The sequence below is a fragment of the Hyperolius riggenbachi genome, chromosome 3, assembly GCF_040937935.1.
Source record: "Hyperolius riggenbachi isolate aHypRig1 chromosome 3, aHypRig1.pri, whole genome shotgun sequence".
NCBI lineage: Eukaryota > Metazoa > Chordata > Amphibia > Anura > Hyperoliidae > Hyperolius > Hyperolius riggenbachi.
Window position 1 is genome coordinate 90,702,707 of NC_090648.1, and position 12,708 is coordinate 90,715,414.

Here is a 12,708-nt window from a genome sequence, read left to right on the forward strand (position 1 = left end):
TCCTAGCAGCTCTAAGCATTAAGTATGGCTACCGCTTGAGGAAAAAAGCTGTTCCTTTGTCTAGACTGGTTTTGGTAGCGATTGACCGGAATCTTACTCCAGAAGGCATGCGCTGGAAGATGGAGTGAACTGGGTGAGAGGGGTCAGAGGCAATCTTGGTCGCTCTCTTTCTGCACCTGCTAGCGTAAAGATCCTGAAGGTAAGCTACAGCCAATTATCCTTTCCGCTGATCGGATGATGCGCTGCAGCCTCCTCCTTTCTAATGCTGAGCAGGAGCCGAACCATACAGTCATAGATGATGTTATGGTGGATTCGATGATTACAGTGTAGAACTGCACCATTAGATTTTGAGGTAGGCCAAACTTTTTCAGCTGCCGTAGATGGTACATCCTCTGTTGCGCTTTCTTGACAATAGTGGCAGTGTTGTTGTCCCATTTTAGGTCGTTTGAGATCATGGACCCAAGCAACTTGAATGACTCTACTTGGGTTATTGTGGATCCATTTATGGTTAAGGGGAGGTGCTTGGGGGGATTTCTCCTAAAGTCTATTATAATATCCATAGTTTTGAGAGCGTTTAGTTCCAACTTGTTGCTGCTGCACCAGGAGGAAAGCTGTCCCACCACATGCCTGTATGCAGACTCATCCCCATTTTGTATGAGACCAACTACTGTTGTGTCGTCTGCAAACTTCAGAACCTTAAAGAGGTTCTGTGGGGGGTTGTGGAAGAGAAAAGCGGACACTTACCTTGGGCTTCTATCAGCCCGGTGCAGCGGTAATGTCCCACGCCGTCCTCCTCCCATCTGCCGTTCTCCGCCGCCAGCCCCGGTCTAAGCGGCATGGGATCCAACTGCGGCTGCGCTAGAGTGGCTGCGCACCCGCTCGCTTCTGCCTGCGTCATCGGAAGCTTACTGCGCAAGCGCAGTACAAGGCTCCGTTGTACTGCGCCTGCGCAGTAAGCCTCAGATGACGCGAGCGGAGGCACGGCAACGCGCATTATTCGCCTGTATGTCAGACGAATAATAGCCTGGTGCAGGCTGCGGGGAACGGCGGATGGGAGCAGGACATCGTGGGACATTACTGCTGCATGGGGCTCATAGAAGCCCAAGGTAAGTGGCAGTTTTTCGCTTTAGAAACCCCCACAGAACGCCTTTAACAGATGGATCTGTGGAGATGCAGTCATTGGTTTAAAGTGAGTAGAGCAGTGGGGAAAGCACACAGCCCTGGGGTGCACCAGTACTGACTGTCAGAGAGCTTGATGTGAGTTTCACTTTCACTTCAGGTTTCCAGGAATGCTCATGCTAGGAAAGTTTTCAAATTCTATCGAGCCAACAACGTTCTTGAAATGTACAAAGCAGCCAGTAGTTGGTTTACTTACACATTCATAAAGCTTTGATACATGTTCTACAGTGCTTTACAGTGAACATTTCAGATCTTAAAGCGGGTATATTACTATTAGCATGTTCTTGAGCTGTGGGAGGAAATAAAGAGAAAACCTACTCATTATATACAAACAACCCAGAGTAAAATGTGCTCTTAATTATTTTCTCCTGTGTTGCTGTGACTTAAAGTAGGTAGTAGAAATCTGACAGAACTGACAGGTTTTGGACTATTTCTGATTGGGGGATTCTCAAAGTTTTATTTACTTTCAAAAGCACAAAGTGAATGGCAGTTGCTCAGTCCAACTGCTAGAATAGTGTGCAACAAGTGAGGGGGGCATCATGCATCTTTGTATAGATCCTTTCCAGGACATGCTTTTGTATAGAATAACTGCAGGGGTACAGCTAAGGTTTTTATGGCCCCTAGCGGACTGTAGGAAGTGGCCCTATCTGCGCCGCTGCAAAAAATGGGTGTGGCTATTCCGCATAAGTGGGCGAGGCCATGGCATGTGGGTGGAGCGGAAGGGGGATCGGGGCGGGGACACGGAAAATTGGCGTGGGTGTATTTGCGGCGCGCACACCGCCGAAACATGGGCATGGACATGACATTGTATGGGCGGAGCGTAACCGTAGCACAGCAAATATAGCCAACTGTGACCATTAAATAATAAATGCAGCAACAGTTACTCCAGACACCAGAAAATAAAACGCAATTTGTGCAACATTTCAGCAGAAAACAAACGCAATTCGGGCAACATTTCAGCAGAAATCAAACACAATTCGGGCACATTTCAGCAGAAACAAACGCAATTTGAGCCACATTTCAGCAGATAATAAATGCAGTTCAGGCAACATTTCATCACATAATAAACGCAGTTTGGGCCACATTTCGTCAGATAATAAACTCAGTTTGGGCCACATTTCATCAGATAATAAACGCAGTTCAGGCGCCGTTTCATCAGATAATAAACGCAGTTCAGGCGACATTTCATCAGATAATAAACGCAATTTGGCCCATATTTCATCAGATAATAAACGCAGTTTGGGCCACATTTCATCAGATAATAAACGCAGTTTGGGCCACATTTCGTCAGATAATAAACGCAGTTGGGCCACATTTCGTCAGATAATAAACGCAGTTGGGCCACATTTCGTCAGATAATAAACGCAGTTGGGCCACATTTCGTCAGATAATAAATGCAGTTTGGGCCACATTTCATCAGATAATACACGCAGTTCAGGCGACATTTCATCAGATAATAAACGCAGTTCAGGCGACATTTCATCAGATAATAAACGCAATTTGGCCCATATTTCATCAGATAAACGCAGTTGGGCCACATTTTGTCAGATAATAAACGCAGTTGGGCCACATTTTGTCAGATAATAAATGCAGTTGGGCCATATATTTCATCAAAAAAAAAAAAAAGAATGTACTCACCTGACAGAAGTCTTCTCTTCCGGCCGGCTTCTGGCACGCAGCTCCCCCGGAGATCTTGCTCCTCCTCCTCCTGCAGTCTCCCGCGGACCCGCACTGGCAGTCAGGCAGAGCAGGGCTATGGGAAGATGGCGCCCGAAGCCCTGTACTGGAGACACAAATAGTCTCCAGAGCAGGGCTTCGGCGGCAGCCATCTTCCCGTAGCCCTGCTCTGTGAACTGGCTTGCGCGGCGTCATTGCGGGGCCTGCGGCCTGCAGGCAACAGTGTGACATCACAATGACGTCACGGAGCCTCCGAGGCCCCTAAAAACGTGAGGCCCCAAGCGACCGCTTGGTCTGCTTGGGACCTCGTGGCGCCCCTGAATAACTGACATACTGAGAATCCCCCATGAACAGATGGACTAGTCAAAAACAGCAATATGGGATCAGTAATTTATAGCTCATTTTACTCTGGAAGAAACATACTTCTTATTTGTATGTGTTTACATGTATTTTAAATTTTAACTTTTTTTTGCGATAGTGGTCCTTTACCTAATTTCAAGAGAGAATCCATCTGAACAGTGATCAAGGCAGCTGATACATTTTGATCTGTTTGGGGGGGAGGGGGGGGGGGACTACAAAATCCCCAGTTTAAAGATTAAAGTTAAATTATCACAAATACCTTCTGTTTCAAGAAGGCAAAATTGTAATCAGCGGCGGGGGGAGCACTTTTTGTACATTCCACTCAGATATTGTACTAGAAATCAAATCTGAATCTGATGAAGAAATACAGTATTGATCCAAAATGGCAATGACTGCCCTCGGTGCATCAATGCCTATTCGTAAAAATTAAAACACACCTAAAGTGAGAGTGATATGGAGGCTGACATATTTATTTCCGTTTAAACAATGCACATTGCCTGGCTGTCCTGCTGATCCTCTGCTGCTTATACTTTCAGCCATAGACCCTGAATAGACATGCATATCTGCTGGTTGGACCCAAATCTTACAAGATTCCCTGCATGCTTGTTTCAGGTGTGCGTGATTCAGACACTACTGCAGCCAAAGAGATGAGTAGACTGGTATTGTTTAAAAGGAAATAATCATGGCAGCCACCATCCCACTCACTTCAGGTTCCCTTTAAAAATGAAACAGAGTTATTTTATAACTGGTCACACATACCCAGATTTTAATGCGATCTTATGCAACTTCCAATTTTTAAAACCATGACAAATATTCTTAAATTATCTTTTCAATGTTTTAAAATGACTGATTCAATTCCACGCAATCCTGTATTGGTGTTAATTTATCAGTTTGATTTTTCATAGAATCCATAGTTGTTATTAATTCTAAAGTACAATGAAGTGATCACAAATGAAGTGTGTGGTATTATTATTATTATTGATTTATATAGCGCCAGCGTCTTCCGTGGCGCTGTACAACAGCATACAGGGTATAACAATACAAAATAAACAATACAACAGTTAATACAAGACAACAGTGGATAACAACTAATGCAGTGAACAAATTAACTACATATTTTACACAGAGGTGGGAGGTATGTACACCCATTACACAGCATTGTGAGACAAAAGGGAAAGAGATCCCTGGCCAAAAGGCCTTACAGTCTAAAGGTTTAAGGTATAGGACAATAGGTAAAGGGAAGCTGTGTGTGGGGTGGTAGAAATGGTGGTTAGTGGGCAAGGTGTCCTAGGTAAGAGAGTATGCTTGCCTGAAGAGGTGAGTTTTCAGATTGTGCCTAAAAAGAGTAAGGCCTAGTGCACACCGAGCGGTTTTGGTAGCATTTTTAGAACCGCTTGCAGATGTGGAAACGCTTGGGTAATGTATTTCAATGGGCTGGTGCACACCAGAGCGGTAGGCGTTTTGCAGAAACGCATACTCCCGGGCTGCAGCATTTTTTTGATTTTTAAGTATAGGAAAAATGCAAAACGCTTGATAAAACGCCAGATCAGAGCGGTTATCCAGGCGTTTTTGTTACAGTAGCTGTTCAGTAACAGCTTTACTGTAACAATATCTGTAATCTGCTACACAAAAAAACGCTACACAAAACGCTAGCAAAACGTTTTATAATAATAAAAAACGCTTCAAAAACCGCTAGCGTTTTGCGCATCTGCTAGCAGTTTTTGGTGTGCACTAGGCCTAAGTGTGGGTAAAAGGCGGATGTGTTGAGGGAGAGTGTTCCAGAGGAGGGGAGAGGATCGAAAAAAGTCTTGTAAACGGGAGTGGGAAGAGGTGACCAGGGAAGAAGACAGGAGAATATTGTTAGTAGAGCAGAGATTGCGTATAGGATGGTATCTGGAAATAAGTTGATTTAGATAGGAAGGAGCTAGGTTTGGTACGTATAGTTGGCAGCCCTCACATTCTCAGCAGTGGCTTTATGCACATGGTTCCCGGTTTGATGTACATTTATGTATATTTCAGAGACACCAGTCATATCCACTCCCATCTCCACACAAGATGTTCCCGTCTGGGATGTTGCCAACTTTTCCTTGGTAGATGGGCGGCTTTTGCAGACAAAAGGAGAGGAACAGGTAAGGTCTATTATCATTTTAGTATTGAACAAGGATCCCATTGGGTGCAGCCATAACTAGGGTTGGTTCAAACCACAATGGGGCCCTGGGGCAAGATTAACCTGGGGGCCCACCCAGCAGCATATTTACCCCCTGGGTCTCTGAGTCGACTGCCACCCTCCTCCCAGATCTCTCTCCTCAACTTTGCTGTATTCCCTGGGGCCCATGCACTTTTTTTGTCAGCATAGCGACTCACCTGCCCCGGTGTGCTGCTCCAGTCTGTGCATTCTCATCTTCATCCTCGTAGGGACGCCTCTTCTCAGTGGCATGGTGCATGTTTTTGCGTAATTACCTGAGACAGGTCATGGAGAAGACGCAGTGAGCGCAGAAGACACGGAGAACGGATGGAGCAGCATGTCGGGGCAGTTGAGCTGCTTTGCAGACAAAACTTTGCAGGGGCTCTGGGGAGCACAAATAAAGGGGAGAGTGAAAACTTGCACATTTTATCACAGGAGCTAATGTAATTGATGGAGAAGATGCATGCAGTCAGTGTTTCACTGCTGTCAGTTTTTATCTGCACTGGGAAAAGAAAAACACATTCAAGTGTGCACTAGCCAATTGAATAATATTGGTTCTCAGTTTAGTATACAGAAAGTGAGGGGGGGGAGAGGCCCATCCAAAGTTTCGCAGAAGGGCCCAGTGATTTGTAGCTATGCCCCTGGGGGAGACTTGGGGGTCCCAGCAGCACTTGGGGCCCTGGGGAAATTGCCCCCTTTACCTCTATGGTAGCGCTGGCCCCGGCCATAACTAAGGCACTGATCAGTCTAGCGCTGGGAAAAGCAGCAAGATTAAAAAAAAAAAAAAATGGCATCACTGCACATTCAACTTGACTGCAACATTTTGCATAGTACTGTCGCAGAAGGAGCTATTACCATGCTGCCATGCTGAGAAAATGTCCAACAGGCAGCCAAAACAGATGCATGCAGTACCTTCCAGACATGACAGCAATCAAAGGTTGAGGAGGAATCTCGGTGTGAACACTGTCATTTTATTGCACCTGGGAACCTACGCTTAGGCAAATATCCTTTGTTTGCTAAAAGCTCCATCACTAGAGGTAAATGTTTCCTAGCCCTAAGTAGGCATTCAGCTACAGAACTGGTGCTATCAGTGTGTAAAGGTGGCCATACACTGGTCGATTTGCCATCAGATTCGACCAACAGATAGATCCCTCTCTGATCGAATCTGATCAGAGAGGGATCGTATGGCCACCTTTACTGCAAACAGGTTGTGAACCGATTTCAGCCTGAAACCGTTCACAATCTGTGGTGGTGGTGGTGATGGTGCTGCCGCCGCTCCCCGCCCCGCATACATTACCTGCTCTGCCGGCGCGAGTCCCCTGGACACTGCTGCTCCGTCTCCACGCTGGTCTGGTCTCCGGAATGCTTCACTTCTTCCTGCCCGGCAGGAAGTTTAAACAGTAGAAGGCGCTCTACTGTTTAAACTTCCTGCCGGGCAGGAAGAAGTGAAGCATGCCAAAGACCAGACCAGCGCGGAGATGGAGCAGCGGTGACAGCGGGACTCGCGCCGGCGGAGCAGGTAATGTATACCCGCTGTATTGCGTCAGTCGCCGGGTATTCGAGCGCCGCTACCGACGCACTCCCGACCTGCCGGCGTTCGAAAAAAATCTTCCGCACGGATGGATCGACGTGAGTCGACGGGAACGATGGATTTCGGACGGAAATCCATCGTTCTGTCAGCGGTATGCGCGGCGATTTCACAGCCGTTTCGATCACTGTGATCGAAACGGCTGTATATCGGCGGGAAAATCGTTAGGTGTATGGGCACCTTAAAGGGGAACTGAAGAGAGAGGTATATGGAGGCTGTCATGTTTATTTCCTTTTAAGCAATATCAGTTGCCTGGCAGCCCTGCTGATCCTCTGCCTCTAATACTATTAGCCATAGCCCCTGAACAAGCATATAGCAGATCAGGTGTTTCAGTGGTTCAGACTTTAAAGTCAGATCTGACAAGACTAGCTGCATGCTTGTTTCTGGTTTTATTCAGATACTACTGCAGAGAAATAGACCAGCAGGGCTGCCAGGCAACTGGTATTAATTAAAAGGAAATAAACATGACAGCCTCCATATACGTCTCTCTTCAGTTCCCCTTTAAGTGTTTAGTCCTGGAGCTTTATCACTGTACACTTCCTGCGGTACAGACTTTCATAATTGCCATCCGCAGTTTTCTGTCTGTGCTTCCACCCATCTATTAAAGTGCACCCGAAGCAAACCTCTGGTCAAAAGTCAAATACTTACCTAAGAAGAGGGAAGCCTCTGGATCCTGTAGAGGCTTCCCACACCGCCTTCCGGTCCACTGTTGCCGAGCACAGACCCCCCGAAAGAATGTAACAAGCTCTTGTCAGATTCCAAGCTTGTGACAACATCCTGCTTCATACACTAGCAAGGGTAGCAGGAAAAAAGGGCGCAGGACGAGGGTGGACGAAAAGGGTGCCGCCATAGACTTTAATGCAATTATCCTTAATACGGCGAAAAAAGCAGAAAAAAGGGCACCTTGATAAATATCGTTAACGACATTAGAACATTATAGTTTTTGAAGTAGTTATCGTTTTAGAAGCTTGCAACGTTATCGTTTTTGTCATATTATTTCATTTATATGTACAAATTTTACTTTATCAAAGATATTATCGTTTGTTTGTGTAAAAGGGTGTATCTGCAGAGGGAGTGGTTAGGGTTAGGCAACACCAGGGGGAGTGGTTAGAGTTAGGCACCACCTGGGCGGCAGTTAGTTTTAGGCAACACCAGGGGGGGGGGTTAGTTTTAGGCACCACCAGGGGGGTGGTTAGGGTTAGGCACCACCAGGGGGGTGGTTAGGGTTAGGCACCATCGGGGGGGGGGGGGTTAATTAAGGTTAGGCACCACCAGGGGAGTTGTTAGTTTTAGGCACCACCAGGGGAGGGCTCTGTGTGGTGGTAGGGTTGGGTTAAGCTGTATTGTTGTATTACTTAACGATTTTTAACGTTAATATCTTTTCATTATTATTTCCTGTCTGTAATTACAATGATATTTATCGTTAGCCAAGTTTGACAACAATGTTTATCGTTATCAGATTTCGTTATCCACCCGCGCCATTTAATTATCAAGCCAAGCCCTTTTTTCACTGTGCCCTTTTTTCATGCACGCCTAGCAAGGCTGTATTGCACCTACATCTTGTCTCCCGTTGTAGCACGCTTCCACGTGGATAATCCACGTCATGATATCAAAGACTGGTTGTCATTTTTTGGTGCACATTTGATTTTTATGCATACCGCTTGCCTCTGAGGAAGCGGCTTTTAGCCGTGAAACACGTGTCAGGCTGCTTTGTTTGTGATTTGGAATTCTGCTTTGTGCACCAGATCTTGAACCTACATTTTGTATCTAAAGCTAAAAATGGCCACTAACGATACAATCTTTTTCATCCAATTTTACCAAATCTATGTAGCATAACGGTAAATTGAGTGAGTATATTGAGTGGATAATTTAGGCAGTTACCTTATATTACATAGAAATGGTAAGATTGGATGAAATAGATTTTATCATTAGTGGCCAGCTTTAGAGGAACCAAGAAATAAAGAGTGAATCTGTTACAGTGGGATGCAAAAGTTTGGGCAACCTTGTTAATCGTCTGGATTTTCCTGTAGAAATCGTTGGTTGTTACAATAAAAACTGTCAGTTAAATATATCGTATAGGAGACACACACAGTGATATTTGAGAAGTGAAATGAAGTTTATTTGATTTACAGAAAGTGCACAATAATTGTTTAAATACAATTAGGCAGGTGCATAAATGTGGGCACTGTTTTCATTTTATTGATTCCAAAACCTTTAGAACTATTATAGAATGGAATCACACTTGGAACACTGCGCTCATATAGGGGACTACTCAATCCTCAAGGAATTAATGCTGTAAATCAATTTAAAATTTCATGCAAAAGTCCATGTACAAGCACCAAATAACCAATAGTGTGCTGCTGTATTCAATATACACAAGGTAGAATAAAATCACACTTGGAAAACTGCACTCATATAGAGGACTCCTCAATCCTCAAGGAAATTGTACTGTGAGTCAGTTAAGATTTCGTACAAAAGTCCATGTACAAGCACCACATACACACTACAGAGTCCTATATCATGTAACAGGTGTGGAGAGCTGCTATTCAGTGTGTGTACCACTCATAGACATAGATAGAAGATAATAGCTGTGCTTCTGTTTGTGCTTGTTGTGTTTCTTCCAGTATAAAACAATCAACAGGTAATACAACACCCCCGTCAGGTTGGGACTCACCGGATGGTGCGGCCTTCAGGGCCCGATGTCGCGTTTGGGGTATTGGCCACCCTACAGCCTCTCTGGCACCTCCCGTCCGGTCCTTCAGGGACTCAAGTTCATCACCACGTAAAAAAAGTTCATACCTTTTAAAAAAACGAATAAAGTCATAAGTAGACTTTTACGCGATGAGGAGTCTCCATTTTTATTATATACAGCTGGTATTATATACAGCTGGTAATGAACTTGAATCCCTGAAGGACCGGACGGGAAGTGCCAGAGAGGCTGTGGGGTGGCCAATACCCCAAATGCAACATCGAGCCCTGAAGGCCGCACCATCCGGTGAGTCCCCACCTGACGGGGGGTGTTGTTTTACCCATTGATTGTTTTATACTGGAAGAAACACAAGCACAAACAGAAGCGTAGCTATTATCTTCTATCTATGTCTTTAGAACTAATTATTGGAACTCAAATTGGCTTGGTAAGCTCAGTGACCCCTCACCTACATACACAGGTGAATCAAATTATGAGAAAGAGTATTTAAGGGTGTCAGTTGTAAGTTTCCCTCCTCTTTTGTTTTTCTCTGAAGAGTAGCAACATGGGGGTCTCAAAGACTGTTCAACATCATGGTTTAGGGGAATGATACAGAAAGCTGTCTCAGAGATTTCAGCTGTCTGTTTCCACAGTTAGAAACATATTGAGGAAATGGAAGACCACAGGCTCAGCTCAAGTTAAAGGGGAACTTCAGCCTAAACAAACATACTGTCATCAAGATTATATTAGTTATGTTAATTAGAATAGATAGATAATATAATCTCTTACCCACCCTGTTTTAAAAGAACAGGCAAATGTTTGTGATTCATGGGGGCTGCCATCTTTTTGGTTGAAAGGAGGTGACAAGGAGCAGGAGACACAGTTCCAACTATCCTGTGTCCTGATCACCCGTCCCAGCTGCACACGCTAGGCTTCAAATGTCAAATTCAAAATGTAAAAAAAAAATAATTGCACCAAAACAGCAGAACGAGAACAACAAAATCAGAAATCCCATCATGCTTTGCACAGCATCAGGGGAAAAAAGCCCGGGCAGTTTTCTTCTGTGCAGCTAAAAATGAGGCTTGTATAAGAGAAACAAAGTTCTAATGCTGTGAAACTGTTAAAGAAACACAAAGCCTTTTCAGTGCTGCTGAGTCGATTTTTAGTTCGGAGGTTCACTTTAAGGCTCGAAATGGCAGACCAAGAAAAATCTCGGACAGACAGAAGCAACAAATGGTGAGAACAGTCAGAGTCAACCCACAGACTAGCACCAAAGACCTACAACATCATTTTGCTGTAGATGGAGTCACTGTGCATCGTTCAACCATCCTGCGCACTTTACACAAGGAGATGCTGTATGCGCAGCTAGACTGATGCAGAGGAAGCCCACAACGTGCCGCCTATATGATATATTTAACGGACATTTTTTATCGTAACAACCAAAGATTTATACAGAAAAATCATGATGATTAACAAGGTTGCCCAAGTTTTCGCATCCCACTGTATCTGTGTGTTTGGATATATTTTTGGTTGAATATATTTAACGGGTGGGTCCTAGATGGTCCTTTTTTTGTAAGGATATATATAAGACTTTACTAAAGCCAGAGATTTACTGCATAATATCAGTTTACTATAACGAGATTCTGCTGTGTAAAGAGAAAGCGGTGTCTGATTGTGTCTGCCCTACACAGGAAGCATTCAGGACTCGAAGTCGGGCTGGTAGCTGTGTGTCTAGTAATGAGACGTTGCTGTCAGATAAGACTGATGCAGGTAAGACTTTGGGATTTATAGCAATGTCATGACTTTCATGTTTCAGATTTACAATGTGCAGGAAGTGAAGGATTATCTCGATGTGTGAGCTGTTCAAGCTGCCTGTGGGCAGAGAACAGGTCCATACTTTGTCATGTTAACTATTAAAGAGTAACTATCGGGCATAAAATCAAAAATCAATCCTTTATTTTTATCTGGTAAACAAGTAATGAGGATGTTAATCAGGCAATCCAAAAGTTAAAATCACTATTACTTTTCTTGTTGATAAATGATCATTCCCCAGTTTACATGACTCTTATTTGGTACACAGAAAATTTGGTACACAAAAGAGAAGTTGCAGGGCATGCTGGGTTGTCTTTTTTTTTTTTTGCTTCTGTACTTCCCCTCAGACTTACAGTAACTAATGCAACCTGATTGGCTGAAGCCTCTTTCCCTCCTGTTTTCCTCTCCCTCACCTCTGTTCCTCTCTGATTGGCCAAAATTTCTCAGGCTGAAACAATGCACTTTCTATAGTGAAGGGCGGGCAAATCAGGCAGAGGAGACTAAGGGCGGATATTACATCACGACTGGCTTCAAAATAGCCACAGTAAATATGGAAACTGTCTAGAATAGGATTCTCTACTTTTCCTTTATAAAATTCACAGGAATCATAACGTGGACAGTGCAATACATATGTTATGTAAGTAGAGCAAGTATTTATCTACTTATATATTTGTTTTTTTTTTCCTGAGATAGTTTGGCTGACAGCTCCTCTTTAAGGCTTAATGTAGTAAAGTAGAATCAACTTACCACCTCCTTCCTGCCGGAAATGCTAACTCATTCATCAGTGCTAGCCATCTCTGTCTAGCATTACCAACAGATGAACCTGTTCTTAAGAATCGTTACACAAGCATTACCAATAGATGAACCTGTTCTTAAGAATCGTTATACAATCCCCTGAAGGCCTATACACATGCTAGATCTTTATCGTTCAGGGCCACCATTTGCGGTAGTCCGAGGCTAGGTGCACACATAGCAGAAACGCTAGCATTGCAGAAACACAGTGTTTTTGCCGCTAATAGAATTCTATGGGCCACAGGAAAAATGCATATAAAAAAGCGCATGTGTTTTTGATGCATGCGTTTTGAAAAACGCTGGTTTTGTTGCATGATCTTCAAAACGCATGAAAAACGCACATAATGAAAGTCAATGGAAACGCAATGGCATGCGGTTTTCATGCGTTTTTCTATGTGTTTTTGCTTAAAAAATTGTTTTGTGATTTCC

At 44.0% G+C, this 12,708-nt stretch overlaps 1 protein-coding gene across 1 annotated transcript in view; it reads left to right on the forward strand.

The window, feature by feature from the left end:
* RASAL3 (RAS protein activator like 3) overlaps positions 1-12,708 on the forward strand; it is an 80,222-nt gene that overhangs the window by 25,113 nt on the left and 42,401 nt on the right. Inside the window, exons 2-3 of the mRNA XM_068274563.1 lie at positions 5,236-5,345; positions 11,367-11,445. Of these exons, the coding sequence (XP_068130664.1) occupies positions 5,236-5,345; positions 11,367-11,445 (189 nt within the window). The remainder of the gene's footprint in view (positions 1-5,235; positions 5,346-11,366; positions 11,446-12,708) is intronic.